At 40.8% G+C, this 23,251-nt stretch overlaps 1 protein-coding gene across 1 annotated transcript in view; it reads left to right on the top strand.

The window, feature by feature from the left end:
• DNAH8 (dynein axonemal heavy chain 8) overlaps positions 1-23,251 on the top strand; it is a 319,171-nt gene that overhangs the window by 276,343 nt on the left and 19,577 nt on the right. The window contains exons 88-89 of the mRNA XM_053603542.1: positions 1,213-1,314; positions 5,956-6,116. Coding sequence (XP_053459517.1) covers positions 1,213-1,314; positions 5,956-6,116 — 263 coding nt within the window. The remainder of the gene's footprint in view (positions 1-1,212; positions 1,315-5,955; positions 6,117-23,251) is intronic.

Genomic DNA, 23,251 nt, shown 5'->3' with positions numbered 1-23,251 from the left:
GTAAGTTAATGTGCCACAGAGCCTGTTTCCTCATTGAGAAAATGGCCATGGTTTTTTCCTCATCTAGAAAATGGCCATGGTTTATGTGAGGAATAAGCAAGTTAGTATTTGTGAAAGTGCTGCATGTGGTTCATAATAGGGGCTCAGTAAATACCACTGTCTACTGTCTATCCCTCTCTCCCTCCCCATTGTAGGCCTTCAAGACAATGATAGATGCTGAGTATTAGTATGATGATGGGGGGCGGTGAGGAATGTTTACTCTAGAACCAAACTAGGACAGAGGGTTATTAAATTAAGACTATGAATGGGCACCATGTCTCATGCCTGTAATCCCAGGTACTCCGCAGGCTGAGGCAGGAGAATATCTTGACCCCAGAAGTTCAAGGCTGCAGTGAGCTAAGATCATGGGTGACAGAGTCAGTTAGATTCCCCTCTCTTCAAAAAAAAATTAAGGGCATGACAGTTCAATAAAAAATTATATTGTATGGGTTCTTATCATCTTGATAAATACAGATAATAGTTACCTTGAATTAGTAGATTTGAAAAGCAACCAAGCTGAAAAATAAAACTTTAACAACAACAAAAAAAGTCAAGCACCCTCACTTCTCCTACCCCAAATGTAGTGAGAGCTTTTTTTAAAATTAAAACTATTAATAGCTATAAAATATTGCTAGTAGAAGGGTACTGCAGAAATTAATAAATACTTTGATGTGATTTTAGCACAGAGTGAGATGGCAGAGGATTGCGATGTCGATAGATAAATAATTTTCAGTTGTTCTCATACTTATTCCAGAAAATATATTACTAAGAGGCATATTAAAGTGTCGATTACTTGATTTTTCTCCTTTCTTCACTAAGCACTACTTTTTCCCCTCTGTAACACCTTGGCTTTACTATAAGGAGCATTGTAGGTGATTATATCCACAGAGTAAAAAATAGTCTTTTTTGCCTATTTTTAATAATCTATAGTATATATTATATAGCAGTATATTTCCTAGTATTTAGTACTGTAGATTTTTCTGTGGTGAACAAACTGTAGCAGTTTCAGCCATGTAATAGCAAGAAAGTTATTAATATGAGATAATGAATAATTTTAAATTCAGCCTAACAAGTGTTTTCCTTTCCAGACTTTTCCTCTAGGGAAGGACCTGAAATGTTTGTAATTATTTGTTTGGATTAACAATGAATTATGCTTTTTTACTTTTAATAAAGGGTGTATCATGGAGTACAGTTCGGTACATGATTGGAGAAGTACAATATGGAGGGAGAGTGACAGATGACTTTGATAAACGTCTACTTAATTGCTTTGCTAGGGTAAGTCAATCTAGAAAAAAATTAAACACAGAGACACATTTCATTGAGTTTTCCAGTATTTTTTGTTTGTAATAGGTATGCCAAACTTGAGGGAAAGTACAAAGCAGAACTACAAAGCATTAGCAAGAAATTCACAAGCACACACAACAACCACTAGCGATTTACTTGTGTTCCAGAGCAGATGAGTGGTCAGTTCTCAGTCGTCTATGGCTTTTCCCCTGTACAGACGAACTGATCATGCTGGGGTCTCTCCATGCCACCTCTCCCCCGTGTTCCCCATGCCCCTGCACCCCACTTTGGAGGAGAACCCTGGACGTTATTTCTGTGCCTCTTCCTCTGAATGCAAATCTCATGATGATTTCAAGCCCCCAAATAAACGATCAAGGAATTAATCATAATTGGAGTTTCTCATCTCTTCCATTGGACTGGACAGTTGAAAATTGATGAAGTATTCACCTTTTCTCCATGTCAAATAAAATCCACCCCTCACTGATAAACATTTTCTAGAGAAAATTATTTCTCAGCAATTAAGGTTTTCACATCAAGGGTAAATACTATAAATAATACCTAATAGACTCACACTCTTTGTAGAATTCTTTTTTGCATGTTAGAGAAGCAATATGCATCTCCTAGGTAGAAAAAATATTACATGTGAGTGTTTTATGGCACTCAAATCTTTATATTAATTAAGACCTATATTGGTCATCCTCTGCTTTAATGATTTTTTCCCCTTTAACACATTTAAAGCCTCAACAACAAAGCACGAGCTTTGGGGGTATTTTGGTAGGTTTGGGGTTAATCAGAAAACTGATTTTCTTTAGCCCTTGCATATTTTTGCAAGTTTTTCTTTCTTTCTTTCTTTCTTTTTTTTTTTTTTTTTTTGCAGTTTTTGGCCAGGGCGGGCTTTGAACCCACCACCTCTGGCATATGGGGCCGGCGCCTTACTCCTTTGAGCCACAGGTGCTGCCCATTTGCAAGTTTTTCTTAAAGCCATATGTGGAGAAAGGTGGGAAATAATAAGTGTTGGTGAGGATGTGTAGAGGTGGGAGGGAGCCCTGCTGCTGGAAAGTCACATTGATACAAACCTCCTGGGAAGCAGTTCAGTAATGCCTCCTAAAATTGACAAGATTACAGAGGTACACATGTTTTGGTTACCTAATTTGCTTTTATACATTTCAGGTCAAAGTTATAAGTGTGCCCTGCAACCAGAATGTGTGCATTGTACCCATTGGGTGTGAACCCATCTACTTAATACCTGCTGAGTTTTGTTTTTTTTTTTTTTTTTCCAGAGAGAGAGAGTCTCACTCTGTTGCCTAGGCTAGAATGCCATGGCAGCAACCTAGCTTACAGCAACCTCAAAATCCTAGGCTCAAGGGGTCCTCCTGCCTCAGCCTCCCAAAGAGCTGAGGCTACAGGCACCTGCCACAATGCCCAGTTAATTTTTCTATTTTTTAGTAGAGACAGGGTGGTCTCAAACTCCTGAGCTCAAGTGATCCTCCTGCCTCAGCCTCCCAGAGTGCTAAAATTACAGGCACGAACCACTGCGCCCAGCCTGATCCCTGTTGAGTTTTATTTCCAAGTGTGCACAGAAGTGTTGATCCAGTAGTTGTAATTTAGTATTGAGTACATATGGCGTTTTGTTTTCCATTCTTGCAATATTTCATTTAGAAGAATGTTCTCCAATTACATCAGGTTGTTAGAAAAGATCTAGATCACCATTTTTTATGGCTGAGTAGTACTCCATGGTATACATGTACCACATTTTATTAATCTACTCATGTACTGATGGGCACTTGGGTTCCATTGTTGTACATGAGTATTGGCAATTATGAATTGTGCTGCTATAAACATTGAAGTACAAGTGTCTTTGTTATAAAAGGTCTTTTTCTCCTTTGGGTAAATACCTAGTAGTAGATTGCTGGACCAAATGGTAGCTGTACTTTTAGTTCTTTGAGGTATCTATACTATTTTCCATAAAGATTGTACTAGTTTGCAGTCCCACCAACAGTGTATAAGTGTGTATCAGTGTTCCTTTCTCTCCTTATCCACACCACCACTTGCTGTCTTGGGACTTTTTGATAAAAGCCCTTCTCACTAGGGTTAGGTGATATCTCATTGTGGTTTTGATTTGCATTTCCCTGGTGATTAGAGATGTTGAGCATTTTTTCATGGGACTTTTGGCCATTAGACCATCTTCATTTGAAAAATCTCTGTTTATGTCTTCTGCCTACCTTCTAATGGGGTTGGTTGATTTCTCCTTGTTGATTTGCTTGAGTCCCCCGTAGCTTCTAGCTCTCATCCCTTTATCAGATGTGCAGCATACAGATACTTTCTCCCACTCTGTCGGCTGCCTGTTTACTCCATTGATTGTGTCCTTGGCTGTGCAGAAACCCCTTAATGTGATCAGGTCCCATTTGTTTATTCTTGTTGTTGCTGTGATTGCTTTTGGGATCCTCATCATACATTCTCCCCTAGGCCAATATTTATGAGAGTTTTTCCAACATTTTCTTCTAGAATTCTTACAGTTTCCTGCCTTAGGTTTAAGTCATGCTAGAATGCCATGGCATCAACCTAGCTAGCTTACAGCAACCTCAAACTCCTAGGGGCAAGTGATCCTTAATCTATAGGGAGTTAATTTTTGTGAGTAGTGGGAGGTGTGGATTCTGGTTCAGTCTTCTATCATACATGTGGCTTTTACAGATACATGTCATCTGGTAAGACAGAATTCAATGGGGTCATCTGTTATCTGCGTGCTGAAGACACATGGCCTCCCTAGGGTGTCTTTGTGCAATTTAAGGCATCCACATTACTAAAAGTCTAATCTTTCTAAGTACTGACCATGGTTGCAGCACTGCTCTCTTTAATAACTTTCAACTGTTCCCCACTTCTTAAACGAAGCATCACTCCTCATCTGACATCAACAAGCCATCTGGGTATGACCTCACCTCACCTCATCTTTCCTGTCCTGTCTCTTTTAACCACATTATCTTACTCTAGACTTCATTATTCTCCCAACCACCTCCCATTTTTGCATCAGTTATTCTATGTCATTGCTTGCGTGGCCTCCCTGATCCCACGTTCTCCTGTCAAAACCCTCCCCTTCAAGACTTTACCTCCTTAATAAAGCCTCCTCTGACATCTACCTGGCAATTCTTTCTTCCTGCTTTAAACCTTCTTAGTACTTTGCTTATTTTTATTTCCTTCTGGCTCTTTGTATTATGGTTATTAGGTAATTGGCTTATCACTCTATCGGGTCACAAGCTCCTTGAAGGAAAGGACTGTGTGTTTCTCATCTTTGCATTCTGTTCTGTTTCAAAGCTCAGTGCCTGATGCACAGGAGATGAATAGGCTAACACCGAGAGAGAACTGGTACATAGGGTATCTCAGAGCAATCGCTGCACCTAAGAAGGGCCGGGGGAGAGATATGGGGGAAGATACTAGAGAAAGTGTGCCAGCCAGAGGGAGGCACAATCCCCTGCCTCTCTCACAGCGAGTCCTCTGAGTGATCCAGACAGACCTTGTGCCGGTATCCTGCTCCTCCTGCCCTCCCATCATTTCCCTCCCCACTAGGAAAACGGCTCTCTCAGACACAGGCATTGCCTCGAATCTGGCTCATAGGCATTCAGCATCCATTTTTTCCTCTTCAGAATAAGTCTATTCACACCAAGCATGTATTTGTTCTCTGTCTGTTTTGTTACAGATAATCAATTCATACAGAATGAGAAAAGGATGTCTAAAGGCAAATAGCGAGGCTGTTGGATATGTTTGCTTCTTGTGGACAGGGACATAACTTAATTAGCAAAGGAAGCTCTCCAGCTTGGGGTGGGAGGGGGTGCGTTTGTGAGAAGTTTCCCCAGCCGTGTGCTGGTGCTCATGCTGTGTGAGCAAAACTGCCCACGCCCAGCTGCCTGGCATCACTGCGTGGGGAAGAGGGAGTTTATGGAAGTGTCCAGGTGTGCCCTGGGGGTAGGTACTTCCTCATCAACTTTGCAGGATCTTCCCACTGCTCTTCAGCGGTGGAATGGAGGGTGCTAAATTATTCTAATGCAGAATGGGCTTGCAAAGTTGCTCCCCCATCTTCACTCTTAGCAAATACCTTCTTTGGTGTTAGAGGCCAGGCCTAATTTTTTTTGTTGTTCTGGTTTCTCTCTTTTCTTCATAGATATGATTATTCTATCAGCAGTGCTCTAAAAATCAACATAAAAACTCTCCCATAATAGAAAGGAGATGTCCCCTCCCCTATTATAGTGGCGGTTCTGTTTTTTGTTTTAATTATTTATATTTTTTCCAGTTAAAGTCTTGCTCTGATACCAGGCTGGAACTCAGTGTTTAGATCATGGGACATTGTAATCACAAACTCCTGAGCTTGAGCCATCTTCTTGCCTCAGCCTCTTGAGTAGCTGGGACTACAGGTGCAAGCTACCATGCCTGGCTAATTTTTTTTTATTTTTGTGTACATGGGGTCTTGATATGTTGCCCAGGCTGGTCATGAGCTCCTGGGCTTAAACTATTCTCCCACCTCAGCCTCCCAAAGTGCTGAGCCACCATATAGGGGTGCCATGAGCCACCATGCGGGGTATAGTGGTCATTTTCACTTAGATGATCATTCATTGTATTTCTTTTATTTTCTCACCCTTACAGGTCTGGTTCAGTGAGAAAATGTTTGAACCAACATTCTGCTTTTATACTGGATATAAAATCCCCGTGTGCAAAACCTTGGACCAGTATTTTGAATACATCCAGTCACTGCCATCCCTAGATAACCCCGAAGTCTTTGGACTGCACCCTAATGCTGATATCACGTAAGTTCTTGGCATTTTTTAATTTGAAGGGGTCATGCATAATTCAGCCCGGCAATGACTGTGCATTTTATTTTTTCTCTTAATCTTTCTCCTTTCCCCTGCTTTTTTTATTTTACTGTGAAAAATAGCGTTGCTTCTTGTCTCCCAATTACAACTCTTGTCATATCCTGGCCTGCTCTCCTCTCACTAAATCCTGACGCTCCGGTGTTTATGACAACATTAGGCTCTAATTTATGCATTGATTATTGCTGCTCTGTTGTGTCAGAAAGCCAGTTGGTGTTAGTGATGCCGATTGCTCTCTGTTGACAGGAGCTTGGGCTCTTGGCTCCTCATCTCTTTCTTCAAAAGTCCATTAAAAATGTGATGTCATCAATGGGATTAAAGGGGCCAGACGAGCCCAGAGAGGAGCACTGAGAACTGATTCCTGCCCAATCCTCTCTGTCGTGGCCCCTCCCCTTACTCGCTCCCTGATGTCCCTGTGTCATGAGCTGTCCATGGTGGGTATAGTGCAGTAAGCCACAAACAAGAAACATAGATGCAGAGCCCAGGAGCAGAGAGTGGCCAGTCGCAGCTCAGCATGAGGTCCCTGCACCTGCGGTCAAGTGTGAAGGGGGTAAGAAATGCTTCCCAGTCCCATGGACGGTGCCTGTGGCTTAGTGGCTAGGGTGCCAGCCCCATATACCAAGGGTGGCGGGTTCAAACTCAGCCCCGGTCAAACTGCAACAACAACAACAAAAGAAATAGCCAGGTGGTGTGGTGGGCACCTGTAGTCCCAGCTATTTGGAAGGCTGAGGTAGGAGAATCACCTAAACTCAGAAGTTGGAGGTTGTTGTGAGCTGTGATGCCCTAGCACTCTACCGAGGGTGATAAAGTGAGACTCTGTCTCTTAATAAAAAAAAAAAAGAAAAGAAATGCTTCCCAGTCCCAAACCCACCCTGCAGATAAGGTCTCCTTTCTGCCTGAAAATCAGACCACCCAGCTCTCCAGGGAGGGTTTGAGAAGCCCCAGCTGAGATGCTCCTCTGGAGGGGCATTGCTTCAAGGCCATCGATGTAAGCCCACCAGGTTTATGCCCAGGAACGTGGTTTCAGGAAATGAAAGAACCAAGACTCCCTGGCAGATGCTAAGTTGTCGTGGCCAAAGAGTGCGGTGTGTCCCTCTCCCAAGTCCTGGCCTGCTATTATGATTTTAATAACTCTTTGTAATGAGGCTTGGATGTTTTCCACCTTCTGGTTCTCTGGCCTTGCCAGCTGTCCCAGTTTTGTGCCAGTTCCATCGTCTTTCCCCCTGGGAACACCCATCTTGCCCCCTGTGAGAGGCATGCGCTGTTGACGACCTCTTTACACCCCCCATTGCTTCAGCCTTCCCCCTCTCCTCTCACCTCGCCCAGACTGCTTTTCATCTTCAAAGATGTGGACGTGACCGAAGCACCTGTGACTGCAGATGCTCCTTTTGGACCCCATGATGGAACCACTTTGGTGGGAGCTGTTATTAAGGAAGATGTCATAAATTAGTGGAGGATGAGGCAGTAGCAAAGAAATAAAAAGGATTCCTCAGAGATCAGTTTGGTAATCAACTTAACCATTGTATGAAAGAGGAGAACACAGTGAAAGACTTTAGCTAAGTCTTTAAAAATGGGAGAATTACACTACCCATCTACTGAGAACCCTCCTAAGGCTCCTGTCTCACTCTGAGTCAAGGTCGAAGACTGACGGTGACCTACATAGAGCAATGCTGTCTGCCCTCGCCGCCTCCTTGGCTCCTTCTCTCTCGTGCCTGCCCAGCCCCAGCTCTCCCTAGCCTCTGTTTCAGACTGTAGTCACCTTCGAAGCACTCCCCTTCACCATCTAGTGATGGCAGTGACACGTAGCAATGACTGTGTAGCACTTTTTCTAGGATGAGTTCATGACCTTAATTGTCAACCTCATAGTCTGTTTTAATTATTTACTTACTATCATTTATCAGCTGCCACTAACATGTACATTCCATTACATCTGAAACGTCTGTTGTGTCCCCAGTGCTACGCAGCGCCTAGTGCTCATGAAATACTTGTTGACCGAATCAGTGATACTAAGTTCTTCTAAATTGTGAAGAATCTGATCAATGAGGCTAATCTACAAAAAGATGTCACGCGTTGACGGGAGTGGGCACACAGCCCATAAGTCTTAATGTTGCTTGTAAATTTGTAATTGAAAGTGTTCCCAAATGAGGAGTCTGAGAAGTCTGAGAGCGGATTCCTAGAGAATCCAGTCCTGCCAGGTTCTACAGGAGTCTACAGAAGAGTATGGAAAACAAAACTGAAACCTGTCCCCCCTGACTCAGAGTGGTGGCACGTCTGTCCTTCATTACTACCATGGGCTGTTTGAGCCACCAGCTATCAAGAAAGAGGAATCAGGGATAAAAAAAAAAAAAAACAAGCACAACTAAAATGGTAAATGGAATTGGACACAATGGTAAAGACAAACTATTTTTGTCCTTGGCTTTTTAATTTGCGCTATCACAGACCTTTGGAAAAGTTGCAGGTACAGTGACCATATACCCTCCTCTTAGCTCCAACAGTTGTTAACGTTCCGTTCGATTTGCTTTTTCTCTTTCTGTATCTCTGGGGGATTATATATCTACAACTATACCTATATCTAGGCACCTCTAGCTCTGTGTGTGTGTGTGTGTCTCAGCAGACAGAATTAGGAAGTAGGTACTTTTTTAAAAACATCAGAGCATGTTATACGCACAACTCTAATTCCAACTGTATACCTCAGGGTTCTTCCCTGTCTCCCCCTATTCCATGTTGATATCTCCTTTCTCCCACAATAACAACTCTGGTTTCGAGAAACTTCCATATATTTATTCATTTGCTTGCAATTAATATGCCAATACCCCTACTAGCAACAAACCTACTAAGTAGAGGTCAAAAGTTCTCTGCAGTTCTTTTTGGCCTTAGGATATGTTCTGCTGAGGGTGTACAGAGTACAGTATTCAAAGGTTACTTAAATGTGTTGTTCTGTGTGACTGTGCTATTAATTAATGCAGAGTTGGGCGGTGCCTGTGGCTCAAAGGAGTAGGGTACCGGGCCCCATATGCTGGAGGTGGTGGGTTCAAGCCCAGCCCTGGCCAAAAACTACAAAAAAAAAAAAATAATAATTAATGCAGGGTTACATTCCTTTGCTTCTGTTTGTATTTGTACATTTTAGTCCCCTCCCCCCTTCTTTGTTGTTATTTTGAAGATGTAAAACACAGACCTGGTTCAGAAGCAACAACTAGATCAGGTGTCCTCAAACTTTTTAAACAGGGGGCCAGTTCACTGTCCCTCAGACCGTGGGAGGGCCAGACTATAGTAAAAAACAAACAAACAAAAAAAACTATGAACAAATTCCTATGCACACTGCACATATCTTATTTTGAAGTAAAAAACAAAATGGGAACAAATACAGTTCATACCACTTCGTGTGGCCCGCGGGCCTCAGTTTGAGGACGCCTGAACTAGCTAGTAAGTTGTTCTTAGAGAAGCCTCACGTCCTTCCACCCCGTTCCCCCCTTGCTTTGTGGGTCACCACTGTTCTGGTTTACCTTTCCTCTATTTCCCTTTCGTGGATATGCATAGACACAAATTCATGGTGCCCTTTCGTTCTTATACAAGTTGCCATACTATGTGGATTCGTTTGCCTCCTGCTTTTTTCACTGCAGTGTATCCTGTAAATCACTACATGTCAGTTCATAGCTATCTTCCTGGATACTTTTTATAGCCGCATACTATTCCACGATCTATTTGTGTCATGGTTTATTCGACTGTTGTCCCAGGGATGGGCATTTAGATTGTTGCCAATATTTTGCTATCTCAGATAATTTCTTAATTGATAACCTGATGCTTGTTGTTTTTCATATTATTAGAGATGTATTTTAGGGTAAATGGCTATGGGTGGGATTGTTAGATCAAAGTTTAGTGACTACTGTCAGATTCCCTTACATAGGATTATACTGTTTTACACTCTTACTTACAATATATGAGAGTGACTGTTTCTTCAGATTCTCATCAATAGAGTGTTGGTGAAGCAGTTGAATTTTTCACCAGTATGACAGTGAGAAATGGTATGTCTGCATAGTTTTAATTTACTCTCTTGTATTTTGAGTAAAATCGAGTACATTTCCATATTACTTAAGGGCTATTTATGTGTAGTTTGCCCATTTTTTCCAGTGAAGTTTTTACTCTTTTTCTTTAATTTTAGTTATATGTTAGCAATTATAGATTAGCTCTTTATAAGATGCATTGCAAATCTTTTTATCTTAGTCTGTCATTTGATTTAACTTTGCTTATGATTTCCTTTCTATTGGTAAGGTAGAAATGCTGCTGCTGGTGTTGTTTTGTTTTATTTTACTTTTATTTTTATGTAGTCAAGTTTATAAATGCTTTGTGATACTGTATTGTTACATCTGGATTTTTAGAATTAGTAAGAAAGCTTTTTCCCACATCAGATTATAAACGAATAATCTATATTTTCTTCCAGTACTTTTATGGTATCATTTTTTACATTTAGTTCTTTTATCCATTTGGAATTTATTGTGGCATAAGTATGGAAAATACTATATTTCTCCAAGTAGCAATCAGTCATCTCATTGTCAGTGATTTGAGATGCTTCCTTTACATAGAATTTCCATATGTGCATGGGTCCCTTTCTTGGCTTTCTATTCTGTACCAATCTGTTTTAAATTTAAAGATCTATACTGTTTTTTACTATCTTGTTGGGCTAGTCTTCCCTTATTTTTCTGTTTTTTCTGGGCTAGTACAAGGTATCATGTTTATTTTTCTATTTATCATAAATGGGTGTTGAATTTTGTTGAATACCTTTCAGCATCTATGGATATGGTGATCATATGATTTCCCCTAAATATCTACAAATCTGGTAAATTATATTAATGGATTTCCTAACTCAATTTATTCACATATAATATGAAATTAATACCATTTGGTCCTGATGTACTATTCTTCTCTTAATGTGATAATGGGCTCTACTCATAGTTCATTGGGGATTTTCACATTAGTATTCATAAATGAGATTGGTCCAGAATCTCACCAAGAGATTTGTATCTTTATCACATTTAATTATTACGTAATGCTGCATTTGCTTTATAAGAATTTGGAAGTTTTCCTCAGCTCTGGGATAATTGATATGGCACTGGATACTTGAAGATTTGGTAGAATTCTCCTATGAAACCATCTGTACCCAGTGCTTTTTGGTGGTGCTAGTTCTTTGATAGCTTTCTTGTTCTTCTGGAACCACTGCAGTCAATTTTTTGTGAGTTGTATTCTCCTGGAAAACTATTGGTTTTCTCCAGGTTTGCATATTTATTTTCATAAGATTTAACTTGTTTAAATGTGCTGGACTCAGTACAGTGCAGGAAAGAATGAAGTTGTACTTCACTCTACTGAATGCAACTCATTCAGTAAAGTTGTTACAGAAGGGTGGATATAAGATTAGCTCTGTAGACCTTGGTCTAAAATCTGATGACAGCTTGAGGTCCCTCTACTTTCTTTGTGAAGGGAATGTGCTAGCTCGGTTGATATAATCTATCAGGGCAGGTCTTCTATTCAATCACTATGCTATGGTGTGTCAATACATTCCAGAGAAACTGCAAAGAAACAGGTGGGCAGGCACAGTAACTGAGAGAATGCCAGGAAGGCTATGTTAACCAGTGTGATGAAAGTGTGTCAAACGGTCTGTGAAGCTGATGATTGATGCCCCATGATCATATCAATGTACACAGCTATGATTTAATAAAAAAAAAAAAGAAAGAAAGAAACAGGTGGGGAGAACTTAGCACTGACACAGATAAATACTACTCCAGATCCAGGGTTCCTCTTGAACGGGTCCTCTTGCTGTCCAGCTCAGCAGATGCCCTTCAGTGCATTGTGCAGTAGCAGTTTGATCTAGTATCTTTCATGCTTACAGACAACTCTCTTCTATTGCCCCTGCAACACTCACACTCTAAGTTACTTAAGAGTTACTTCTACCCTCTCTCTTGAGTTGAGCTGTACCAAAGCTCTTTAAAACATCAGTATGCCCGGTTCATGTTGTCTAGACCTCGTCTCTGTGCCCCACAGTTGTTCACACAGTTTCCGTGTGTTGTCCACTTGAATGTCTTTCAGGCAGCGCACACTTAAAAGCTCAACCTGAACCCTTCCTCCTCTGCTTCTTCTCCTCATCAGTGGACTCCCACACTTACAAGAAAATCCAGCTCTCTGCCATCACTGACAAGGCTTATCTCCTCGGCCTTATCTAGGGTGCCTGTAGCAACTAATATGTAGTAGACCATCTTGGAGATCCTGTGGGTAAATCCAGGTGTGTGAGGATGCAGGTCTGGATTCAGATGATGACGGATAGAATGAAGCTTCAGGACAGGGAACTGATAGGATTCAGTGAATACAGAACAATGGCTGAGAACCTTCTGTTGTTTCTATCCATTCATTGGTCCTAACTGAATGGTGGTGGTTAGAGAGGGCATGGCAAGATGAAGCCTCCTGTCTTTCATCTTTCTCTCTTCACAGCTTTGTGCCATCGCTGGCACACATTGCCATAAGCTAGCTTCTCCCGAGATAGGGTGTCAGGTCTTACAATCTTTTTTTTTTTTTTTTTTGCAGTTTTTGGCTGGGGCTGGGTTTGAACCTGCCACCTCTGGCACATGGGGCCTGCATCCTACTCATTTGAGCCACAGGTGCCGCCCTGGTCTTACAATCTTTTACCACAGCAAGTAAGATCAGGTAGAAAGGGTCTCTGCCTTGAATAGAGGGTTAAGTTCACTGGAGGCAACTGGAAGGCTGGTGATGCCCGAGGCTCTCCCCCTCTGGGCCCTTCATTCTCAACTGCACATTTGGTCTGCCCTAGGGTCTTCCCCACCCCCTCCTGTTCACTTCTCCAGCACCTCTTGGCCCATTTCTGGTTGCTGTTCAGGCTGTGTACTGGCTTTGTTCTGCAGTTCCATGTTTGGTAATTTTCTTGGTCCATGAGGGAGCTTGGTCCATGAGGGAGGTTTGATTCTTCTTTCCTCTGGGCTCTGAGATCCCTGGGGAGAGATCCTACCCCCACTGGTGCTGGCAAGTGAGTGCACCTTCTTGGAGGTCTTCACCCTGCTGTTCCTGCACCAGCCACCAGGAGGCAGTAAGTAATAACAGATGGCACTTCTCAGCTAAGACCCACCTCCCCTCTCTTCCCAACTATACCCTTCCCAGTCCAGGAAGAAGTAAGTCTCCAAATTCTGTGTGAAATGAAAGACATCCCTGACATTTCTGGTCTGGGAGGTGGGATAGTGGAGGAGTTAGGAATCACAGTCCTGTTGGGATGGTGCTGAGTTGGGAAGGACAGTGGGATACGGCTAAATAGGGTGAGAAACGTGAGCTAGAACCCAAGCCAGAGATTTGAAGGCATGTGTGCAGTGACGAACCACAGAGCAGGAGGACTCTGGGAGATACACGGGCTAGTCCATGTGAATGTCCCTAGCCAGAGGAATCAATTTATCTGACCATCACGCGGTTTAACAGCACTCTTCCATCTAGATAGGCTCGTGCCTGTAACTGGGCCACAGTGGAAGCAATCTCAGAATTTGGACTTTGAAGTCAGCATCCATAAATTCAAGAGAGAAGGAGATGGGGGAAAGGAACCACAAGTCTCTCTCCTGTGTCCTTGGTTAAGAATGCAGAGTCTTTGAAGAAGAGAGGGAAATCAAACTGAATAAATGCTTTAAAAATCTCTCCCAAGAGCTTAGATGTCTCGGTGACAGGAACCATGAAAATGTATAGTTTATTCAGATTTTATTATGTAGATATATATGATACCAAAGACTCTGCAAATTCAACTATCTCAGTTATTTATTTTCACTCTTTTTCTTATTAGTGGTTATGCATATTTTTCTACCTTCTGAAATTCATCAAATGGCTTATTATAAATTTTCTATTCATTTCTATACAGGAGAAATTAAAATACATTCCTTTTAGTATTAGCTGACATTTTTGAGATTTATATATTTTTTAAAAAATGTATGCTCCCTGATATTTTAGGCTGTTTGGATATGACAGTGCACTAACATCTCATTAGATAGCTAATTGTTTATTTTACAGGCAGTTCTGTTTTTCAGTTGTTTTGCATTTATGTCATCTGTGACACTGACTCCCCAGAAGCACTAAGCTGCAAAGGCAATATGAACTTTTTGCCATATTTACTCCAAAAGATATTTTCTTTAAGAAGTAACTTGGGCCCAGAGTTTATGGAATATTATTGTTATTCATCTCAGAGCATTTATGGGACTGTTCTCCTGAAAGCCCCTGGGCTTTCATAGCATACAGAGGTATTTGCAAGTCTCCATTATAGCCAGGCTTTTGCCTTTTATATCTTTGCAAACAGAATCACCATATGAAAAGAAGAAATGTATGTGATGCAACTGTGAAATACCAGGAAATGACATTCTGTGCCTAATAAAAGTGTGTGGTGGGGAAATGATCTGGAGGGCTTGTCTAGCTCTTATTCAAAATGGATCAACTTGGGAGGGCTTCTTCCCAACTTCTATGTTTTGAGGACTGTTTTTCAGATCATCTCATTAAAAAAAAGTAAAATCACCCACTATGAAAGTCACTTCTTAGGTGGGATCCCACAGCCGCAGCATCTCCATCAGCCTCTCCCTGGTGAACTTGGCCAGAGCCAGCAGAGAGCAAGATGGCCGTGGCTATAGTGTGTGCACTGCTGGCGCCCAGCCCCTGGTGCAGAGTGTGCTTCCAAAGAGGAGCCAGGCACAGAGAGCTCCTGAGTGTCTCAGATATGGGGTCTTTCCCTTCCTCCCCTTTTTTATTTTCAGCTACAAAAGATAGGAGGAATGAACTCTGATTTTTCTTAGAATCTTATTGTGGTTTTCTTCTCTTTAACTTTTAAAGATATGTGTTGGTAAAATATCATAATAATAATAATAGTTTTTCTTCACCCTCAAAATACATCTTTCTGATTCTCCTGTATTTTGAGGACTCTGTCTCTCTATTTATAGCACAAAAGACATTTGCAACCCATTCCTGAATTTTTGAAATAGGGTGCAGTCCCAGTTTTTAAGAGCCATAAAAAGTGTAAGAAAAATACATATAACTCTAAGGAGGAAAAGTCTATGAAAGTAGCCTATGAAAACAAAGAGAAGTTATCAAAAGTCAAGGACCCAAGGAGGTTATAGATACATATCTACATATATCCCTTTGTATGTGGAAAGCTGCTGAGGAAATAGAAAAAAAAAATAATATACTATACTTTAATCATAAGAAGGAACAAATAATTAAATGTTTATGCCCTTTAAATATTGGAGAATTGTTCTCCTTTATATTTGAGGTTTAATAAAATTCAAGCCAGTTGGCCTCCATTCAACAAACAAATATTTATTGAGAACTTCCTGTCTGGCCAACTTGGGGATTCAGAGATGAGTAAGATCCGGTCCCTGTCCTTGGTGCTCGTCATCTGTTAGGGATGAATGGTAAATACTTATGTAGTACAACAGGGTGAACTCTGAAGTCACTGCAGGGAGAACACCTGTGAAGGAGCCATACATTCCAACTTGGGGACCACAGGCCAGTAAGAGAGGCTCCATTCAAGGTGTGCCTTCAAGGAAGCGCAGGAGTTGTCAGCGTGGAGACAGGGCGGGGAGGAAGAGACCCCAGGACTAGAAACAAGAAGGACAAAGCACAAAGCAGGGGAGTTATGAGCAGTAAGGACCATGACACTGACTGGGCGCGTGCGTAGAGGGGCAGACTAGGCACCTAGATGCTCTGGGAACCAAGTCCAGTGAGCCTGGAGCCTGGGGTGAGGGTGGGAGGTCACTGTGTAAGGAGAGGGGTAAGTGATAGAGGCACAACATGGCTCTTGAAGGTTTAGGACATTGAACCAAAGAATATGAGGCAGTTCTGAAGGCAGTGGAGATAACCATGGAAGTGATTTGGAAACAGAGAAGGCTTGGGGAGTCACATGGAGGAGGAGGCCGTCTCTGAGGGTTCTGGGTTGGGTGACTGGATGAAGACATCGATGTCATTGAAGGAGATGGGGCCAGAATGGCGCAGCTGTGGGAGCAGGGAGGACTCAACAATGGAGCAGGAAACAGAGAGCTCTGGGACTCCAGGGAAATGCAGCACAGACTTGATGCAGGCAGAGTTTGACATTCCCAGCCTTGCTTACAGGGAATTCCGTGGCTCTCTGTAGGATGCCAGTGATGCGGGACACGGCCGTCTCCTCTAACACAGCAGTTCACCGGCATATTCCATCTGATACCAGATGGAGACCATGCAGTGATAGCAACCACATACAAACTTACATTTCTGAAAAACTTGTACAGTATCACGTGGACCCTTGATTTCTGATAACTTCATTTTGTTGTTTCATTAGCTATTTTCATAGGATTTCCCCCGCAGAGTTCTTTGTATTTTTCCATATACAGTATTTTATGTAACTTGTAAAAACTAGGATCGTGCCCTGCTTCAGAATTCAGGAATGGGATGCAAACGCTTTTTGTGTCATTTTACTTGAATATTTTGTTCCCTATTTATATGTTCAGTAGTATGCATGTTTGATATATTCATCTTTCAACTGTTCAAATGAGTATCTTTTGGAATATTCTAAAACTATATCATCTAAATAGAGGTTGGCTCACAAAAAAATCTAGATTTTAAAAATTATACATAAAACAGATAATGTACAATTTTTCATTTATTAAAAATCAGCTGTTATTGTATTGATCGTTATTATGAAATTCATGTTTAAAGGTAATTTGGAATTAATACACAACTCTGGATGGAGCTGTAAATGCTTGTTAGCCTGACACCAGGACCCTTGTAAGTCCGGTGTGTGAAAGCATGGTGCTGTGTGCATTTACCACGGCCATGACTTTTACAAAGGAGGCAGGTATTTGGATTTACGTCTTTAGGTTCAACTGTGGTATTCTATCTGCTAATCAAATAAAAATTGAAGGCAGAGCATCTCCTCTGTTCGCTGGCTTCATTTCTAAATGAATTCAAAGGCCAGCTGTATAGGATTCTCTCTGTTCCCCCCAAATACGGCTTTTTCATAAGCAGAGAAGCTGGGTAACTTTACCAAAGTAGCTCCTTAGGATTCTGCCAGTTAGTGTGGCAAGTTCCACAAAAGATTGTTTAATTCATACCTAGGAACTAGGAGAGAGAGTTGTAATTCTCTCTTTCCATGTGCTGTGAAGACAAGGCAGAGGGAGGCCTTGCGGGCTGAGCATAAAGGGTGAGGATGTGTAAGCTGCACTTCTGGGAACCTGAAGCATTTGTCACTGACTCATCCCTGTCGAGTTCTTGACCCTTGCAGTGGCCTTTGCTTTTGGGTGTTTATCTTTTCTCTATTTTACAAAATGAAAAAATCATACCTTTTTATTGAGAAATAATGCAGAAAAATAAAATGCAGAAAGTAACAATTACAGAAAAAGCTCCTCATACAAAAGTCCCGTTATAAATGTACCTTTCTAGATTTTTTTTCTATGCCTCTAAGCACAGTATCATCCACAGAAATTAGATCATCCCATCACTGGGGTTTGTACCTTGCTATTGTATCCCACAGTCTCCTAATGACACCTCCCCACATCAATGAATATAGAGCTTACTTTACTGTTTTTATTGAGTATATAGGTTTTTGTAGAGCTTTACCAGGATGTATTATTATAAATACTGTTATGAAGTCTTATATGTACCTCTTTGTATGCTTGTCTAATTATTTCCTTTTAAAACTGCTTTATTACATATTGAAAAAATACAAGAGAATATTTATAATGTATGTATAAAATATAAAGAATAAATATAAGATGTTGCTTTTCTTGGCACCACTATTTCTATCTTTTGCTACTTTTTTCCTTTTTCCTTTTTGGCCTTTTGCTAAATCAGAGTTTTCCCTTTCTGTTTTTTCCCCTCTGTTAGTTTGGAAGTTATGTACCCTGTTTCCGTTCTTGAGTTACTCTGAATGTAACATCCATTCTTAACGAAGTCAAAAATCAGTATGTTTATAATTATCTTAATCAGAAACTCTTAACCTTAGCGCTGATCATTCTCCTCCTGCCATTTCAGCATTTTAATTTTATCTAGTTTTTGCAGCCCCATAATTAGAGATGCAATTATTGTTTCCTGTAATGCTTATTTAGACTTGCCCAGGCATCAGCCCATTGTCTTCTGTCCCTTGTACCTTCCATCAGAATCATAGTCTCCTTTCTGAAGCATGACCTTTAGAATTTCCATTGTGAGAGCCTATTGATGATAAACTCTTTTGTTTTTGTCTGAAAAAAAATGCCTTCTTTTTTCCTCCTTTTTTGAAAAACAGCTTTAATGAGGTGCTATATGCTCACCTTAAATTCCTTCATTTTATGTGGACAATTAAATGATTTTTAGTAAGTCTAAGAGTTGTGAAACCATCACTGCAAATCTACTTTTAGAACGTTTCCATCATCTCTTGTGCCCCTTGGTAGACAGTCCCCACTCCCATGTCCAGCCATTGACAACTGCTGATCCACTTTCTGTCTCTATAAATTTGCCTTTTCTGGACATTTTGCTCAAGTAGAATCTTACACTATGTGGCCTTTGTCTCTGGATTTTCACTTAGCATGTTTTTTAAGTTCGCCCATGTTGTAGCCTGTCAATACTTCATTGCCTTTTATTGCCAAATAGTATTCCAGTGTGTGAATATAGTACATTTTTTGTTTACCCATTCACCTGTTGATGGACATTTAGACAGCTTCTATGGTAGGGCTATTATGAATAATTCTGCTATGAACATTTATGTAGAGGTCTTTGTGTGGACATGTCTTAGTAGATAACTAAGAATATTGAGTCATATGATTAATCTATTCTTTTTTTTTTTTGTATTTTTTTGTAGAGACAGAGTCTCACTGTACCGCCCTCGGGTAGAGTGCTGTGGCATCACACGGCTCACAGCAACCTCTAACTCCTGGGCTTAAGCGATTCTCTTGCCTCAGTCTCCCAAGCAGCTGGGACCACAGGCGCCCGCCACAACGCCCGGCTATTTTTCTGTTGCAGTTTGGCCGGGGCTGGGTCTGAACCCGCCACCCTCGGCATATGGGGCCGGCGCCCTTCTCACTGAGCCACAGATTAATCTATTCTTAACATTTTAAGAAACTGCCAAAACATTTTCCAAAGACACTACAGTCCCCTCCAGCAATTGTGAAGGTTCAAGTTTTTCTGCATCCTTACCAATATTTGTCATGATCTATCCTTTGATTATAGTTATTATTGTAAGTGTGAAGTGATACCATGTTGTGGTTTTAATTTGCATTTTCCTCATAATAATGAGGTTAAGCATCTTTTCATATCTTTTTTTTATCCATTTATAGCTTTTTTTTTTTGGTGAAATGTCTATTCAAATATTTTGTCTTGCTCTCATTACTGAAAGATAGTTTTGCTTGGCAAAAAATGCAAAGGCATACGGCTATTTTATCCTAGCACACGAAAGACATTATTCTATTTTCTTCTGTATTTCGTTGCTGCTGTTGAGGAATTGGCCAGCCAGTCTAATTGTCATTTTTTTTTTCCAGATAATCTGTTTTTTCTAACTCCGGCTCTTTAAATTTTTTTTGTTGTTGTTTTTGGTGTTCTATAGTTTCATTATGATGTGTCTACATATCTATTTATATATTTTTGTTGTTGCTGTTTGCTTTTCCTATTTGGATTGAGTTTCCTGAACTTGAGGATTTAGGTCTTTCATCAGTTCTCAGTCATAATTTCATCACGCATTTTCTTTTTCTTTTTTTTTTTCTCATTCTCCTTCTATCTTTCTGAACCTTTGCTGAGATGTTTGTTAAAGCATATCACTATAGCCTATTTATCTTCTAAACTCTCTTACACTTCCCATTTATTTTTCCCCTCTGCAGCATTCTATAGAATGTCTTCAGATCTGTTTTCTAATTATCTCTTTGACCATATTTAATCTGCTGCATAACTCATTATTAGGTGTTATGGTAGACAGAGTAAGGGACTCCCAAAGCTCCTAATCCCCCGAATCCGTGAATTCATTACTTTAGGTGGCAAAATGGACTTCCCAGATGTGACTTAGGTGAAGGACCTGGAGGTAGAGATGTTAGCCTGGATTATCCAGGTGGTCCCGATGTAATAACAAGAGCTCCTCAAAGGGCAAGAGGGAGGAGAGGAATGGGCCAGAGAGGTAAAACAGAAGAAGAAGGAGAGATTTCAAGTGTGAGAGGACTTGACCTGCTGCTGCCAGCCTTGAAGATGTAGGAAAAGGGCCATAATTCAAACAGTGCAGGTGGCCTCTAGAAGCAGGGAAGAGCCCTCAGCTGTGACAGCCAGGAAGGAATTGGGGACTTCAGTTCTATAACCACAGGAAGTGAATTCTGCCAACAACCCAAATAAGCGAGGAAATGGAGCTTTCCTTATACCCGACTAAAAGGATTCTAGCCTCACTGATGCCTTGATTTTAGGCCAGTGAGATCTGTGTCACACTTAAGACCTACAGAATTATAAAATAACAAATTATGCCTTTTTAAGTTGCTGATGTTGTGGTAATTTGTTATAGCATCAATAAATCACTAATACAGGTTTTTAATTTTAGGGTTTTTTTTTTAATTTCCAAAAGCTCTTTTGGCACTCTTTCACTGATGTGTATAGTTTATAGTCGCCTTTCTAATATTCATATTTTCAGCCACTTTTAAATCACTTCAGTATAGTAAAGATACATTTTATAATGTGAATCTGAAAAATTCATTGTTTGGGATCTCCGGAAGTCTGATTTCCATTTCTGTTGTTTCTACGGGCTCTTGCTCACAATGTCTTGTTTCTTTATGATTTTTAACTTTTGAGTGTGAGCTCATGTCTACTAGAAACTAACTGCTGATCTTTGAGACTGGAGTTGAGATTATATTGTTCCGGGGGGATGTGTGTTTATTTCCATTAGGTGTCACCTGGGACTTCCAAGGACCACCTTGCCTTGAGTTTTTTTTAATTGCATAGATAATGTGAATGAATGCTACTGTCAGAAACCTCAGGAGTTAAGAATTTCCAGGAAAGATTTTTTCCCCCACCCAGTGCTGAGCTGCATAGAATAAGTTAATTACCACCCCTCCCAGCTGAGAATAAAGTCCTATGGTGTTTCATACTTAAGTAGGAATTTCCCACTGGATTTAACACCTTGGCTATCAGGGCTTACCCCTTGTTTTGTTGTACCCTCCAAACAGAAATTCTAGAATACTAGCATTAGCTGATGCTTCCAGGGTAAAATCTGGTTTATCTCTCTGGATTCCAGCTTTTACTCTGTATTTCGCTTGACTCTGAGGATTTCCTAGTGTCCTGCCAGTGCAATGTTTTTAGAAAGATGGTTTTCATCTCATCCAGCATTTTTAGTTGTTTTTAATACTGTCAGAAATGGCAATGTCCAATTCTTCCTTTGGAATGAATTCTTGAGATGTAGAATTGCTATATTAAAAAGTATGCAAATGTCAAACTTTAATAGGTATTACCATATTATAAAGGCTTGTTTACTGTTCAACAAAATAAAACAGAAAAACAAGTAACTAAATCTCAAACATGGAGGACCCCCCGGGCAATTGAAGCAGCTTCAAAAATACACTACTGGGACTTGATCAAACTAAAAAGCTTCTGCACAGCCAAGAACACAGTAAGTAAAGCAAGCAAACAGCCCTCAGAATGGGAGAAGATATTTGCAGGTTATGTCTCCGACAAAGGTTTAATAACCAGAATCCACAGAGAACTCAAATGCATTAGCAAGAATAGAACAAGGGATCCCATAGCAGGCTGGGCAAGGGATTTGAAGAGAAACTTCTCTGAAGAAGACAGGCGCGCGGCCTTCAGACATATGAAAAAATGCTCATCATCTTTAATCATCAGAGAAATGCAAATCAAAACTACTTTGAGATACCATCTAACTCCAGTGAGACTAGCCTATATCACAAAATCCCAAGACCAGAGATGTTGGCGCAGATGTGGAGAAAAGGGAACACTTTTGCACTGCTGGTGGGAATGCAAATTAATACATTCCTTTTGGAAAGAGATATGGAGAACACTTAGAGATCTAAAAATAGATCTGCCATTCAATCCTGTAATCCCTCTACTGGGCATATACCCAGAAGACGAAAAAGTACATCATAACAAAGATATTTGTACCAGAATGTTTATTGCAGCTCAATTCATAATTGCTAAGTCATGGAAGAAGCCCAAGTGCCCATCGATCCACAAATGGATTAATAAGTTGTGGTACATGTACACCATGGAATATTATGCACCCTTAAAGAAAGATGGAGACTTTACCTCTTTCATGTTTACATGGATGATGCTGGAACATATTCTTCTTAGTAAAGTATCTCAAGAATGGAAGAAAAAGTACCCAATGTACTCAGCCCTACTATGAAACTAATTTAGGGTTTTCACATGAAAGCTATAACCCAGTTACAACCTAAGAATAGGGGGAAGGGGGAAAGGGAGTGGAGGGCAAGGGGAGGTGGGTAGAGGGAGGGTGATTGGTGGGATTACACCAGCAGTGCATCTTACAAGGGTATATGTGAAACTTGGTAAACGGTCTGTGAAGCTAGTGAATGATGCCCCATGATCATATCAATGTACACAGTTATGATTTAATAAAAAGAAAAGAAAAGTCAAACACAAAAGAAAAAAAAGAAAAGCTACAAAAAAAATAAAAATAAATCTCAAACGTTTTCTGAATTCCTTTCATGTTTGCCTCTAATGCCTCTGAAAGGAAAGGTGAATGTGGTTGATACCTGGACAAGAGAGAAAATTTACAAATGAAGCAATAACCCCTCACAATCAAATTATGTGATGTTTGTGGGTAGATTTCAGAAAAGACATAAAATTTAAACTTGGCTTGGGAAGTCTTCAGTTGTTCCCATGGCACCAGTAGCTCAAGCAGCTGGGGTGCCAGCCACATACACCAGAGCTGGTGGGTTCAAGCCCAGCCTGGGTCTGCCAAATGACAATGACAACTACAACCAAAAAATAGCCCGGCGTTGTGGCGGGTGTCTGTAGTCCCAGCTACTTGGGAGGCTGAGGCAAGGGAATTGCTTGAGCCCAAGAGTTTGAGGTTGCTGTGAGCTATGACGCCATGCCACTCTACCGAGGGC

The sequence above is a fragment of the Nycticebus coucang genome, chromosome 9 (genome assembly GCF_027406575.1).
Source record: "Nycticebus coucang isolate mNycCou1 chromosome 9, mNycCou1.pri, whole genome shotgun sequence".
NCBI lineage: Eukaryota > Metazoa > Chordata > Mammalia > Primates > Lorisidae > Nycticebus > Nycticebus coucang.
This window is presented reverse-complemented; position numbering and strand designations above follow the sequence as displayed.